Source organism: Theobroma cacao, chromosome 5 (assembly GCF_053813885.1).
Source record: "Theobroma cacao isolate CCN51 chromosome 5, ASM5381388v1, whole genome shotgun sequence".
Classification (NCBI taxonomy): Eukaryota; Viridiplantae; Streptophyta; class Magnoliopsida; order Malvales; family Malvaceae; genus Theobroma; species Theobroma cacao.
The window spans coordinates 44,042,302-44,056,799 of NC_142643.1; the positions used below are offsets into that span (position 1 = coordinate 44,042,302).

Here is a 14,498-nt window from a genome sequence, read left to right on the forward strand (position 1 = left end):
TAAAAATTTTATTTAAATTAAAATAAAAAATATTAATTTAATTAAACATGATAAAAAATAAAAATTTATTATATTTATTTAAATTGTTTAAAACAAATTAAGAGAATTATAGCTTAGAAAAAAAAACCTAGTAGAGGTGAAGAGGACAAAAAAGACATGCTATTGTAGGAGTGAGGGCCCAAAGTGGTTAAGATTTGTTAGGATTCGTTGAAATGTATAAGAATAATGCTTCACACTTTCTTTCCTACCTTTTTGGGTTATACTTTCGAAACAATTTTATATGATCTTAGCTAGCTTTGAGGTCAAGCATGGATCAGATTTCGTTTCCATTAAGGAAAAATTGGGCTGCCACTAATTGAGTAGATGTGTGATTCAAGCAAAAAACAAGGAAACAGAATAATTAGAGCATGCTTGTATTCTTTTTATTGGATTAAGTCTAACAAACAGCCTGGTTGACTTCAGAGTTAGCTGAGGCCACGATTTAAATGTAAGAGTTTACAAAGAAATGGTGGCAATATGCACAGGGTATTCACCTTCAACATGGCTGCACGTATATTTGCTTAGATTGGCAGGTGAAATTAGTGGGAAGAATACAGTTATGAACAAAATATTGAAATAATTTACAGTTACAATATGCTCTGAATTTTGCAGCAATGGAAATGTTAGCTGGCTGCAAATCCAAATAAGGAATGCTTGATTATGATGCTAGTTAGAACTATACAACATGAGAATTGGATTATACACCTGCTGCTATGATGATGATGATGTTGTTGAGGATGATGATGATGATGTTGTTGAGGATGACGATGATGATGACACATCACCACCAGCAGTGTCAACTGTCTGTCTGGCAGAAATAACCCGGTCAAGGGTTTGGTCAGGGACTGCAATTCCAGCAGTCTCCAGGTCTGCAACAATTGCAATGGCTGCGTCTAGTTCTCCAAGGTCAACGCATATCGAGATTACTTCATCATAGAGGGGACTGCATACAAGAAACAAAATTAGATGGAAAGCTAATCTAAATGAAACCAACCATGTAATACAGTCTCATGAAAGTGATTTGAAAAATCTGGTAGAGCTCTGAGTCAGACTTTTGTGCACAGCCTAAGTAGTACCATCCAGTTTCATTTCTAGATTCTTCAATTATACAAGTTTGAAAGACAATTAAAGAACTCAATAGCTTATTCCCAGCACTTGTGCCGATCACCCTCAGCCCCCCTTTAGAAGAGGGAAAAAAAATGAAGCCTAATATGTAAGCCGTCACCTTAATTAATCAGATATTGGACCATGACATACCTCCCAAAGACAAAACCAAGACTGTGTGCCGTCTGCAAGATCTTCAAGAAGGCTGAAGGCATAGGAGCCTTTATAGCTGCACGCAGTATCATAGCACAATCCCCAACAGTGGGTGTTCCACCCAATTCTATAACCTGAAAAATTATATATATATTAAATTTCATCAGTTAATGTGAGCACATACAGATGCCAACACTTGGGGGCATGATAATTATCCAGCATGGGAAAAAAATTGCAACATGTCAATGCAATTTCATGTGCTGCCTGATCTAAAAGAAGCAGGAAATTTTAACCAATGCAGAAGTGAATATATTATTAGGCTGCCATGAAACAGGAGAAAAACTTTATGATGTGATAGAACATGTCCATCAAAGCAGAATTTTTGTTTACAAAATTGAGATAGATGTAGATGAACAGAGAAATGAGTACAAACAAGGAGAAGAAACTACAAGATACGACTATTGAGGACCTAACTAAGCAGGAAATAAGAACAAACCTTCTGCATTACTTGAATAGCCAACTCAACTTCCCATTCCTGTGACCATTTTCGAGGAGGTTTATTTTTCAGTTCTTTCTCCCACGTCCAACCCCAAGCATCGGCTATTGTGTACATGTCTTCTACATCAAACACCTTCCTCTCTCTGAGCTCCTGAAATGCTTCAAAAATATCCTCAGGAAACCAATCGTCATCATCATCATCCTGCATCCACAAGCAAAAAGAGATGCATCTCTAGCAGCAAGCATAAATATATATAGGAGATGAATGTCTCAAGAATTCTTTGATAAAAAAAGGCAAATTTTGACTGTCACCACACATCAGTTTATGCAGTAGGCAACAGATGGATTTTCTTGAAATATATTGCATTTGCAACATCCTGGGCACTAAGACAAGTCATAAGAAATCATAGCAACATTATATTTCCCACCTCTACTGAAACTCGAGAAGACCTTCTTCGTGATTTTTTGGATCTAGTGGTTGTTTGGTCAGAGTCTTTCAACAATTGAACCCCAATCATCTGAAGAGGCTTCTTAGCTTCAACTTCCTTATCCTTAATCCTGTCTCCTTCTTGGCTTTCAGCTTGTTCTCCTTCCTCCTCTTCATCAGCTTCATCATCTTCAATATCCTTTGCAGCGTCTTCTACAACATCGCCATCATCCAGCTCATCATCTGCAGGTTCTGATTCACCCTCATCGATAGGCTTCACATGATCAACATTCAAGTGTTCTCCAAGAAAGCGGCGTTTCCAGAACTCTGTATTTCCTTCTTCCAACTTGATCCGTGAAATTAGCTCATCTACCTCCTCATCAACCTGCAAGAGATATGCAATTGAAAAAAAAATATTGAATGCATAAATTAAAATGCTAGAATGAAAAATTCAATATGCAAACGATATGGTTTTGTGGATACAAAATATATTAATAAATTACAACCTCTTCCTCTTCCTCCTCCACAGGAGGAACCCAAAGAGGCCGACCACGTGAGCGGTTTATTCTCCTCGCTTTTTGCACACGCTGGTAAAGAACATTTCTTGTTCCGTCAATTGGTAGACCTTGTGCCTCAAGCTCTTCCTTTAGCTCAGATACTATCATCTTACTAGCGGCCTTGGGTTTTAAAACATTCTGGTCAGGACCTTTTATTATTTTCTTTAACCTCTCCGAGACTCTCACATAGTCCGATTCAGATGCACCACCAAGAGCTGCAAGTCCTTCATTCTGCAAGGTTTTCAAAAGCTTCCGGTGGTGCAACTTCCAGTCCTCAAGACATCTTTGCTTGAAGGAGGTTTCCATAGGGTTTGAATATATAAATCCAGCAGCATCAGGATCTAGAGGAGTTTTTCCCCTCCGAGGCACCCATCGCTTGCGCTCACCAGTAAGCCCACCCTCTTCAATGTACCTGGTTTCAAAGACAGTAAGTATTAAGAAAATCACCAAATCATCAATCATCGATTTATTGACAGTCTGAATTGTAAAGCATTATAGAAAATTTTCAGGCAATTAAGGTATGCCACAATGTATTAAGTGAATGATACATAGGAGTCGATTAATTTTGAAATTGAACAGAAGCAAAACGGTTCAATAAAACCATGCTTGAAAATTTGACTATTCTGAGGATGATGAAGGTAGCATTCTATGCATTATCCAGCATGAAGTGAGATTTAAACTTCATTATGTAACTATTACAGTAAAAGCTACATTTCAGTTAAACAATCAATATAAACCAAGCACATAATGTCAAATTCTCTTCATAGCCATTTACGAATAAAGATGGTCAAGCATTAAAGACAACTTCAAATTTAACGTTTAGAAATCTTCCAGTAAGGCACATAAGGCATGAATGGGAAACTATAAATAGATTGTTAAGTTATTGCAGCTGACTTGACTGTTGATAAAAAGGCACACCTAGCAATGTAATCAATCTCATATCCAAGTTCAGCTTCTTCTTGTAGAGGTTCAATCCATGAGCTAACTAGTGTACGGTATTTTCTGCTTAGAATCATAGCTCTTGGAGGAATAGGTTGGTTATCTTTGGCCATAGCTTGCAAAGCCTCTAGCAATTCAACAATTCTTCCTGATCCAAGCATGAGTACAAGGTAATAAACATTAAATCTACAGCCAAGAAAGATTAACTTTATTTGACCATATAGATAACAAAAATACCTAGATACCTTCTCGACATAATGCTCGAAGATACAAAGAAAGTGGATCATCAAAGTTTCCTTCATTTTGCAACACTCTTGTCCCCCCTTCAAACTTCTTTAGAGCACGAAAGTGCCGAATAGCTTCCTTTACAACACAGTACTTCGTAAAGCACTCCACTAACAGCCTGAACATGTGAGCATGACATCATCTATCATGGACAAAAATGAAAATAGTAGAAAAAAAGAAAAGGGAGGCAGTACACTATGAAAGTTGCAATTGATCAAGACTGTAAAAAGTGAATGTAAAAGCATCTAGTTGAAGCACATTGCATTAATGAAATTTACTAGAGAAGACAAATAAAGGCTGCTTTCACCTAGAAAAGTATTTTCTAAATTAATCAAGTAAATCAATATTTGAATCTCAGAAGCAACCAAGGAATCACTTTCAAGTAAGGCAGATAATGCATTGTTTCCATGTAAGAACAACAGACCAGTCGTATATCAATCTATATGAAGGGTAATCATGTGTGAACCCCATAATTTAAAGCAAACTTATGTGTAGGAATTTTTCTGGCAGCAAGGGTATCCTTCCTAAGTTGAAATCAAAAGAAACAACACAACTTATTAACAAAATGCAACAAGAGATAACTTTTGACAATCAATGCATTCAACACTACAGCAAACAGGATCAAGAACAAAAACAACAGAAAGGAAATCTTCAGACAAGTTTGGTCCATCAACCTTCTGCAGCTTACATAATAAGGCTGTGCAACACCTAGAGCAACTCCATAATATTTTTGGGGCAAATTTTATCTGGAGTTGAAAAAAAGAGGTGACAAATGCGTAGCTAAATCACTTAAAAATGGGTTGACAAATCAATTAAATCAAAAGGGAAAGCAGAAAAAGCTAAACAGGCAAAATCTCACAAATGAAACTTATGAGAAGTGTTTAAACAAGCAGCATAAACAATTTTATGCAGTTTCATGGTCATGATCACCTACTTCTTAGGAGCATCCTGAGTTAGCTGAATACTAAGTAATTGGAATTTATGGATAAAATATGACTGATGGTTTGTTCCAAAGTATCTCACACTTTCCACCATGGCAAGGAAAAGGGGGTGAGAAGGGGAAGGGGGAATGCCTCTAATAGGACCAAATCTCACCTTGCTTGAGTGATCAAAGGGTTGTAAGAAATAGAGAGAAATTATTCATGCCACCAAGAAGCAAGGGTTTTTCCATTCTAAACAGCTTAAAATTTGATCAATGACTACACCAAGTTTTCCTGCATGTGAGGAACAAGTTGGGTTGCCATCTACAAACCAAAGATTTAGAGGAATGGCAACAGCAGAAGCTTACACTATGGCTAAATAAACCAGGTTAACAGATGACAAGAGTAAACAAGTAAAACAATCCAATTCCTTTGGACTATTACTCACAATAATTTGCAAGATAAAATGGCACCAAAGGTTACTTTTCTAACTTTTACACAGAAAATAAAGACAATAAGGCATATGCGCCAAGAAAAATGCTTCAAATATTTACCAATAATAGGAAAAAAAGACTTTTGCTTACGCATAGGTTTTCACATTAGGCTGCACACGCTTGTGGTCTTCAACCATCATCCCAAGTAACTCAGCCACATCTTGCACCCTGCAATTCATATCAAAATTCAAAATATTTAGTGATGTAAGGGACTCTATAGCATATACCATTAAGTTATAAGCAACTTAAGAACCACTCAGCATCCCACCAGAAATGGAACTAAAAAGCCATAACTGGATAATTTGGTAAATTTGATTTATGGACTCAACTTAGTAAAGGTTCCTTAATTATGAGTTTAATAACCAATTTCTATGCTATTCAAATTTCCATATGAAAATTATCATTAAATTCTTATACTAAACAAGATGACTGTCAAATAAATAGACTGAAAGCTTTCATGTCTACCAGCAGAAACATTGCCCCAAATAAAGAAAGTGGCATCGCAAGTGATTTGCTAGATAAATTACCTGTCATAAGATTCAGCTCTAGTATATGCTTGAATCACCCAATTATATGTCTCTGTGTCAGGTTTCATATATTCTGTTATCCAAAGACAATAATGTATGTTAGACAAACCTTGAACAATTGAAGCATTTCATGTCCTCAAATGTTGTCAAAGCAACAAAAAGAAGTAACTAAAATAAATGAGAACCTTCTCCATATTCCATGTTCTCAAATGTTGCAAAAGCTATTTCAGGTATCCCACAAGTGGCCTAAATAAAGGAAACAGATGGAAATCAGTATAAACTAGCAGATATCTAACAAAGAGTGGGGAAAGGATTCCAACAAACAGCGACTAATGGAAACCATCAAATACTTAAAGATGCTTTCTTATTGCGCTATCACAATTCCATTCTTTGAAGGATAAAAGTCACTATATGAAAAAGCCATCATCACATTTCCATATAGTTAGCTGGCTCCAAACAAACATTGTAAATTACATACATCAACCAAAACACACACAGTCCCAAAAGTTTGAATGAACGTAAACTACAAAAAAAATCAAATGCAAATAGCTTTTACTCATTATTAGAGCACTGAATTGCAAAACTCAAACTCCATTTGAAGGGTTAACAAAGAAGGTCAAAACACCAAACACACAATCAGAAAACTCACTTGCACACTAAGAAGGCAATTGAAATGAAAAGTTGTTGCCATCCGTCCAGCAGCCTCCATTTCATAGGCAATTTCTAATGCATTAGAATGATCCCCGACTTTACAATCCTCCTCAATCATTAAATCGTACAGCTCATTTGTAGCTCTCAGCCCACCTTTGGCACCCTTCAAAAACACATTGTTGGCATCTTCCATATATTTGTTCCTAACAAGCTCCTCTGTGGAGGGAAACTTCAACAACTAAGAATAAAATTATCGAATATCCAGATAATAACACACATAAAAACACAGTTCATGGTGTTTGTTAAACATTGTACCAACAAGAATAATCCAAGCTTGACGAATATCGTAGTTTAACTTTTCCATTGCTGCAAGGACTTCCAAGCCTTTGGTTGCAAGGCCTTTAGACCCAAATAGACGAATCATTGAAACAAGCGTTTCATGGAGAGGACGAACACCCACACCCAATTCCCTCCTCAATGCTTGCATCTACATTCCAAATTACCAAAAGTTTGTTCAAAATATTAACCAAAACAAAAACCTGTTTGAGTTAACATTTGCATTCAAATAAATAATTGATTTTTTTATCAAAGAAGAAAATTTTATCAATTCCCACTAAAAAACAAATTTTTTTTAAATCAAAGAATCCAAATTCATGCATTTCTGCCCAAAAAAAGAAAAAAAAAAAGCCATTTGAGTTTTCAATGCAAAAAGCCAAAAGTCATTCATTTCCACTCAACAAAAAAAAGCATATTTATTGCCGAATTATACCATACCGCGCCTTCAACATCACCATTTAGTACGTGAGCAACGACAAGCCCATGGAACGACCTGGGGCCGGGAGTGAGGCCGGCGGCGATCATGTCGTAAATGACATCGGAGACGCCGGCGACGTCTCGGGACCTGGCTTTCTGCATAAGCTCTTCCATGAAGGTGAGACGGAGCGATTTCTCGAGGGCCGAAACGGCAGCGTTTGAGGAAGAGAGAGTGGCATTGTCGTCGTCTTTCTTCTGTTGGGATTGGCGCTTCTTCCTTCTGGGTGATGGCTTTCGCTTTGGGGCGGATACAGCAGCGTAAACGACGGCGTTTCGGTGGCGGGAGAGAGGGGGAGTCGAAGGGAGGACAGTGTGAGAGAGAAAGAGGGACATTTCTTTTGGGAGGGAATGGATAAGACAGAGAGGGGGAGAGGTTTAAGGAAAAAAATGGGGGGTTTTTCGATTCGAACGTTGGACAGAGAAAGCAGCACTATTGGTTTTTTTTTTTTTTTCCCATCGCACTATTTCTTTTTCTATTTTAGATTTTAAACAAGTTTTTTCATAAATTTCGTTTTATATTTTTCTTAGATTAAAATTATTTATTTATTTATTTGGATAATTTTTTTATTATGAAGAAAAATTATTTACGAGTTGAATTTATGAAATTTATGTAAATACCCTTACCTTGCCTTTTTTTATAGTTAAAGAATTCGTCTCTGTTTATATAATAACAAAATCGAAAAATCAAGTGTAATTTTTGAATTAGGTGAAGTTTAATTTTAAGAAAATGATGGTTAAAGGCTGATGAGTGATGATAATTCAAGTAGATATCTTGAAAAAAAAAAATTAAAGAGGATTGCAAGGGGATCGTTTGCTATTATTGCTTTTAGTTTATTATTTTTATCTCATTCTTGTTTGAATAATATATGACAAATAATCATGAAATTTTGTTTAATAGTTAGTATAATTTACAGATTTCAAGCTATTATTATATCAATTAAAATGATGAATTTTTCTTACTAAAATAAAAGGTAAAGAAAAAAAATGCATAAAGACAGATAAATTGCAACTTAGCATTTTGAATCATTTGAGAAACGATATTGAAATTAACTATTAAAATAAAAGACATAAATGTATCCGTTAATTTATTTAAGAAAAATAAAAATTCTTCATAAACTAGTAACCAAAGGCCAAAAGCAAATTTACACATATTTAATATTATCTATAACTATATATTAAAGAAAGCTCCTGCAAAGTTCCTAAAGGTCGACAAGTGGTTGCCTACTTGTTTGACACGTGGGTTTCTCAGAAGGTTTCCCTACCTCGGGTTTGGTGATGGGTTTTAGGTTAGGGCCAGCTTGGGCGGAGTGTGTGCTTGCATGATTTTTAGTTAAAGGCCACGTGACCATTTCATTGATTCTCCTCGCCTTTTTCCACTTTCTTCTCTTTCTTCCTTCTTTTCCAATTCTTCCTTCACACGTGTGGTGCATGTGTTTCTTCATCAAATTTTGTGCCCAACTTTTATCCGGAATAGACGCATGTGTGGCCTTAATAAGATGGCATGCTCAGCTTGCTTTTCATGCTTTCATTTCATGTCTGCTGACTTACTTTTCAAATTTGGCAGAGGAGTTTTTCGTTTTTTTTTTTTTTGTTTGGCTACTCCAAAACTTTCCTTTCTTCTCTTTGGGTCTGCATTCTTCATTCTTCGGTTTCTATATTCCTTGTCATTAATTCCTATAATATATCATATATATTAGAACTATTAATAAAGAGTAGGATATTATATATCAAGTAGTGTAAAATAAATCATTATATGATTTATATTTGAAGTGGAAGCATTTTTAAGTTTCTTTTCTTTAATGGATTTAAGAAAATCCTTGCAGTTACACTTCTAATGTCCCAATTTGCCACAATAATGGCATGTTCCTTTGTCATTGTCATTATCCTTGTTTACTCCACCACTAAGTTTCATACTTATCAAAATTGATGCCTTATCATTCTTATTTTTCTTAAAAAATTTCCTTTTCTTGTTTTTACTTTTCTTATAAAAGATAAGATGTACAAAGGGTTTTTCCTTTGCAATGATTTTCTTAACTTGTGTGAGCATATTCAATAAACCTGAAAGAGTCACTTTAATCTTGTTCATATTAAAATTCAACACAAATTGTGAATAGCTCTTTGACAATAAAAAAAGTACAAGGTCTATGCTCAAATTATAATCTATGGTTCAACCCAACTGCTCAAATCGAGTGATATATCCTATCATCTTTAGCACATAAGGTCTTACTAGACTTCCTCCAGACATTTTACATCTGAATAATTCCTTTGAGATGTCAAATCTCTCTGTGCAATATTCCTTGGTGAGCAATTCTCTAAAATTTAGGATAATATTCAGGGCATTTATAGCTTCATGTTACTTTTGAAGATCTGGAGCCATACTAGCCAACATCAAACATGTGGCTTGTTCGAGATCATCCATATGAATTCTATAAACCTCATTTTCCTCATATGTAACATCATCGCTAGGGTTTTCAAGAATAGAATCATGTAAAACATATGCCTTTTCTCTTGTTTCAAAATAATCTTAAGGTTGCAAAACCAAACAATGGAATTCAAGCTTGTCAACTTGTTTGCATCAAATATGTTTTTGAGTGACAAATTATTCGCCATAATTGATTTATATCCTCTATAAACCAACATATAAAAGTCATTAACGCAAATGATGTAATCACAAAGATAAGTTTGTACAATTTTATGATTATTCTCACTATTTTATCAAAATAATAACATTCCACTAATATTTTGAAAAATTCCACTTTTAAACTTCTTAGTGAGCTAGGATCCCTTTCATCTCACCATGATCTTGAGTGACTAAACAAGTCATAATGAAACTAATTAAGTAGGTAACTTCACTTACCAATAATATCTCATACAAATAATATCTCATACAACTCATAGGTTAGTTAGATGACAATTCTTTATCTAAATGTATCATGTACATTTTGCCTAACTTTGCCTCCAATATGATGTGATCAAGTGTGACACATCTGAACAACATAGTACTAATTGTGTAAGATCCACTAATAATTCAAAAGTACTCATGTAAAGGTTTGGCCTTAAATGGCTCAACAAGCCTCCGATTAAAAGAGCAACCCAATTATTTTGTTATATGATAGAAGGCAACTTTATCATACTTAGCACGTGACTCAATATATAAATGAAGGATTTAGTTTATCAATTGATTAATTAAGGTCTCATTGAATTTCCATGACGCCTTTGGATCTCTATCTTTAAGTTACCAAATTTTTTTTTTATCTAACCATAGTTTTACATCTTGATTTAACTAATTATATTTACTTTTGTAATCAAGAAATCTTAAGTTACATTCGATGGGAGTATGATGACAAAAGAATTTTACAACCCAAAAAATAGAAATAAGGGTTCATAAACCTTATTTTAAAAATAAATACTATGAGAAATAAATTTAACCATCCATGGCCTAATCATCTGAGGTCTAAATCTATAACCACCCTCATGCTTTATAATCACAATTAAAAGCACAAAAATAAATGCAAGCTCAATATCACTTTACTATCATGTGTATTATTTGAGAAAAAATCAATTAACTTACTTAAAATGCTTGACTCAAATTATTTGGTATAGTTTTATTTCAATTTAATATTTAAGAAATTCTTATTTTCAAAACACTTAAAAGTAAACATTTTACTCCTATTCCTTAAATAGATATCCATTGAAACAAATTTTCTATTTTAAAACTTTCCATTTCAATTCCTTCCATAGTTAAAACTTATTTTAATTTTGAAAACCTCTTTATTTTAGGTAAGCTTCCTAAAATGTATTTAAGACAATATCTTAATTTCTAACATTTAGAACATGGATTAGTTTTCTAAATTGTATTTTGTTTAAGTTACCTAAATGGTGACTTATCAAATTTTGAAAATTTTTAATAAAATCAAAATTTTTAAGAAAAGTTCAATGATATCACATAATTTTAGCAATCCACTTTAACAATATTGGAAACAATTTCCTTTTCTTTATAAATCACCTAAAATTAAAATAGATGGCATCTAATGCCACTAAATTAGCTACCTGCCCTAGGGAAATTTTAGGCAACAATTGCCACTCCATTAATAGGTTTAAGTGCACTTAAAACTCCATAAATAATTAGTTAAACTCATGAACAAGGATGTTGAAAACTTTCAGCAACTGTGTTTAACAATTAAATATAAAATTCATGAAAAATTAAGCCACCAAAAACCGATCATAGTTGCCCAAAATTTTGCATTGAAACTTTATTGTTTTGGAACCCAAAAACATAATTTTTTTTTATGAACCTTTTCATAACAAATTAAGGGTGGCCGAAATATGCAATAATTTAATTTGATAAAAATAATTTTTAACAATTAAAAAATGCTCATAACATTTACCCACTATTAGCAAAAATAATCGACATACTAGTCTTCAAAACATCTCAAAAATATTCTGTTTTAACCTAACTTCATAAGCCTTTTAGTCCTTTCATTAATGCTTCAATTAAATATGATTTGAAACCTTTTAAAACATGTTTTAATAAATTAATTACATGTTGTCCAAACTTAAATTAAAACTGAAAAACAAAATTTTAAAGAAACTCTTCAAAACCAATACATACCAAATCAATGCACAAATCAATTCTATTAATTATCACCAAGAATCATGCATGCAAATTACATGAAAAACATCAAACAAAGGCTTTGATACCACTATTGGGATTCAGCCCCATACTCAAATAGAAAATTGCTTAAAAAATTAAAAGCATAACGCAGCGAAAATAAAAACATATACTTAATATAAAGAAATGGCCAAATGCCTTAGGATTAATTGTTTGTGTCTTTCATGCAATATTTTAAGATTAATTATGAACACTCATAATTTCAAGTATCATATACCTAAGAGTCAATTAATTCTAAGATTGCTTGTGATGAAGCAAGAAACCAAAAGCGCTAAATGGGCTTGTCGCAAAAGACAGTTTGAAACCGTTTAGTCGAAATCTTTGTTTATTAACTTTTGAGATTTGTCAAATTTTCAATTATTCAAGTGTTTAGCTTTTAACAGTAATCTACATAATGATAAAATAAGACCTTCTCAAGGTAGATTTTTTTTTTTTTTACTTGTGCTAGTAAGTTATATTTTTAACAAAAGACCAAAACAAAGTCTAGTTGAACACTAAATTTTTGTCAGACCAAGAAAACTATTTTTTTTTCTTTCTCTTATGTTTCAGCTAAGAAATGTGGCTTTAGACTTAGTATTTTTATTGGCTAATATAACATATTTATACAGTCAAACTTAGTTGTAATTTTATACACAGCATTTATATTTTTATTCAATTAAGTCCCTATGAACTTAATTAATTTTTCACTTTTTTTGGTTTATTTTAATTAAGTTCAACTTAATTGATTATTCTTATTTAATCTCAATCATATCACTTAATCTATGTCACCTATTTGGCTTCTAACATATTGGTAATAAATATAAATCATAATCATATATCAATTCAATAATTGATTTATATTTATAAATTATGAGTAGTATCTAACAACTCATCATGACCACCAAAATGTTAAAAAGTCAATTAAAGAATTTGATAAAATCCTTCAGTGATAAATCTCTCAATGCAACATGGTCTTTTCATCATATATCCCAGATATGTCATTAAGCATGGTTTAGTGTCTACTTATGACATTCCGTATTAGTTCTTATAATTTATTATTAACCTTATGAATTTAGGAAACCAACTTTCCTCAAACTTATATGCTTTGACCAAATAGTTTATATAAGTTAATCTTAAATTAAGAACAAATGAAATATATCCCCTTTTATCATTTAAGGTAATGAATCCTCTAGTTGACCACTCATTCAATTTCGCACACTTCTTGCCATATTCAAAAGCACACTGGTTAGACATCCGGTCTCCTTCAAACCCATAAAGGTAAAATTAAAGTATGTCACTCCTCATACAAGATGACTTGGTGTCTCAAGTTTGAGAACTAGTTGCACGATTATCACACGAGAACATATGTCATTGACACTTGAGTGGAATACCAAATGAAATCCTCACAGCGGGTCATGTTCAGTGAACTTATTCTTTAAGAAACACCTACTCACTTAACTCATTTTCTCATGGGAATTGCGTGACTGAGTTTCTACTGAACTAGCTATTTGAATGTCTAAATAGTTTAAAAACCTTTTGCTCTACACTTTTGAGCTCAAAAAGAAAAAAAAAATGCTCTAAGGTTGATTAAAAAACATCTCTTCTGCATTTGTCTTTATCACCTCAGCTCCCATTAATCATGTTATTATTTCAATTTGTTATAACTCAAGCCTTTATTTACTAAATTTGTTTCTCACGTAATGATATCTTACTATCACTGTGGCAAATTTTATCAATCGTACTTTTGATAATGATCATAATTTCTCACATGTAAAGTACAATCATATATGTTTCCCCTTATAACTATTTTCTAATCAATTAAAACACAAGCCATTTTAAGACCTTAAATAACCACATGCACATGGCTATCTAATATATGAATTTTCTTTATTTTTGCATTGCAGTTTGCTTTCTCTTTTAGTATTTTTTACCTAATCTTATTATCTATCTCAACTTCAATCCTTTGATGATAAACTCTTTACTGAGCCTAGGTTTTTATTTCCTTTTTCCTCATGTAGAGGATCTTCTAGAACAACCCAGTGATGAAAGAACGGCTTCACTGAAGACTTTTTGCCCACTTGCTGGTACCAACGAATTGTGGAATTTCAATAACAATTTTCCTCCGCACTACCTTGTATTTTTTGTCTACAGACAATATGATCAATTGAACATTGTAATCTTAATTTTTGTATAGGACCACAACCTATGCCATTGAAAAGATCTGCAAAAACAAGCATCATATATATCAAAATGCACCAACAGATCACTTCTGCAACTCTACCACAAAATGATACTAATTTTGTTCATAAGCATTAATGAATGTATGGGATTATAAACAACTATGAAACGGTCTTCCCCTTTGTAGTCAAAACTATAACAACTTTTGTGCATAGATACTTCTATAAACACTTCCTTCGGTACCAACAACTCTTAAGTCATT

At 33.2% G+C, this 14,498-nt stretch overlaps 1 protein-coding gene across 3 annotated transcripts; it reads right to left on the reverse strand.

Annotated features, from left to right (window-relative positions):
- Positions 1–528: 528 nt before the first annotated feature.
- Positions 529–7,853, reverse strand: PTAC3 (plastid transcriptionally active 3). 3 transcript variants are annotated; one of them, XM_088806977.1, is made up of 13 exons: positions 7,369–7,853; positions 6,910–7,081; positions 6,593–6,810; positions 6,129–6,189; positions 5,944–6,016; positions 5,507–5,584; positions 3,963–4,120; positions 3,697–3,865; positions 2,728–3,190; positions 2,223–2,606; positions 1,793–1,945; positions 1,297–1,430; positions 529–982 (listed from the first exon to the last, which is right to left on the reverse strand). In XM_088806977.1, the coding sequence occupies exons 1-13, from the start codon at positions 7,738–7,740 to the stop codon at positions 751–753; spliced, it is 2,667 nt and encodes an 888-aa protein (XP_088663103.1). In that variant the 5' UTR covers positions 7,741–7,853; the 3' UTR covers positions 529–750. The 3 variants fall into 3 exon arrangements, with proteins under 3 accessions (XP_088663103.1, XP_007030296.3, XP_088663104.1); XM_007030234.3 differs by having other exon boundaries at positions 1,793–1,996; XM_088806978.1 differs by lacking the exon at positions 7,369–7,853 and having other exon boundaries at positions 1,793–1,996; positions 6,914–6,986.
- Positions 7,854–14,498: the final 6,645 nt, after the last annotated feature.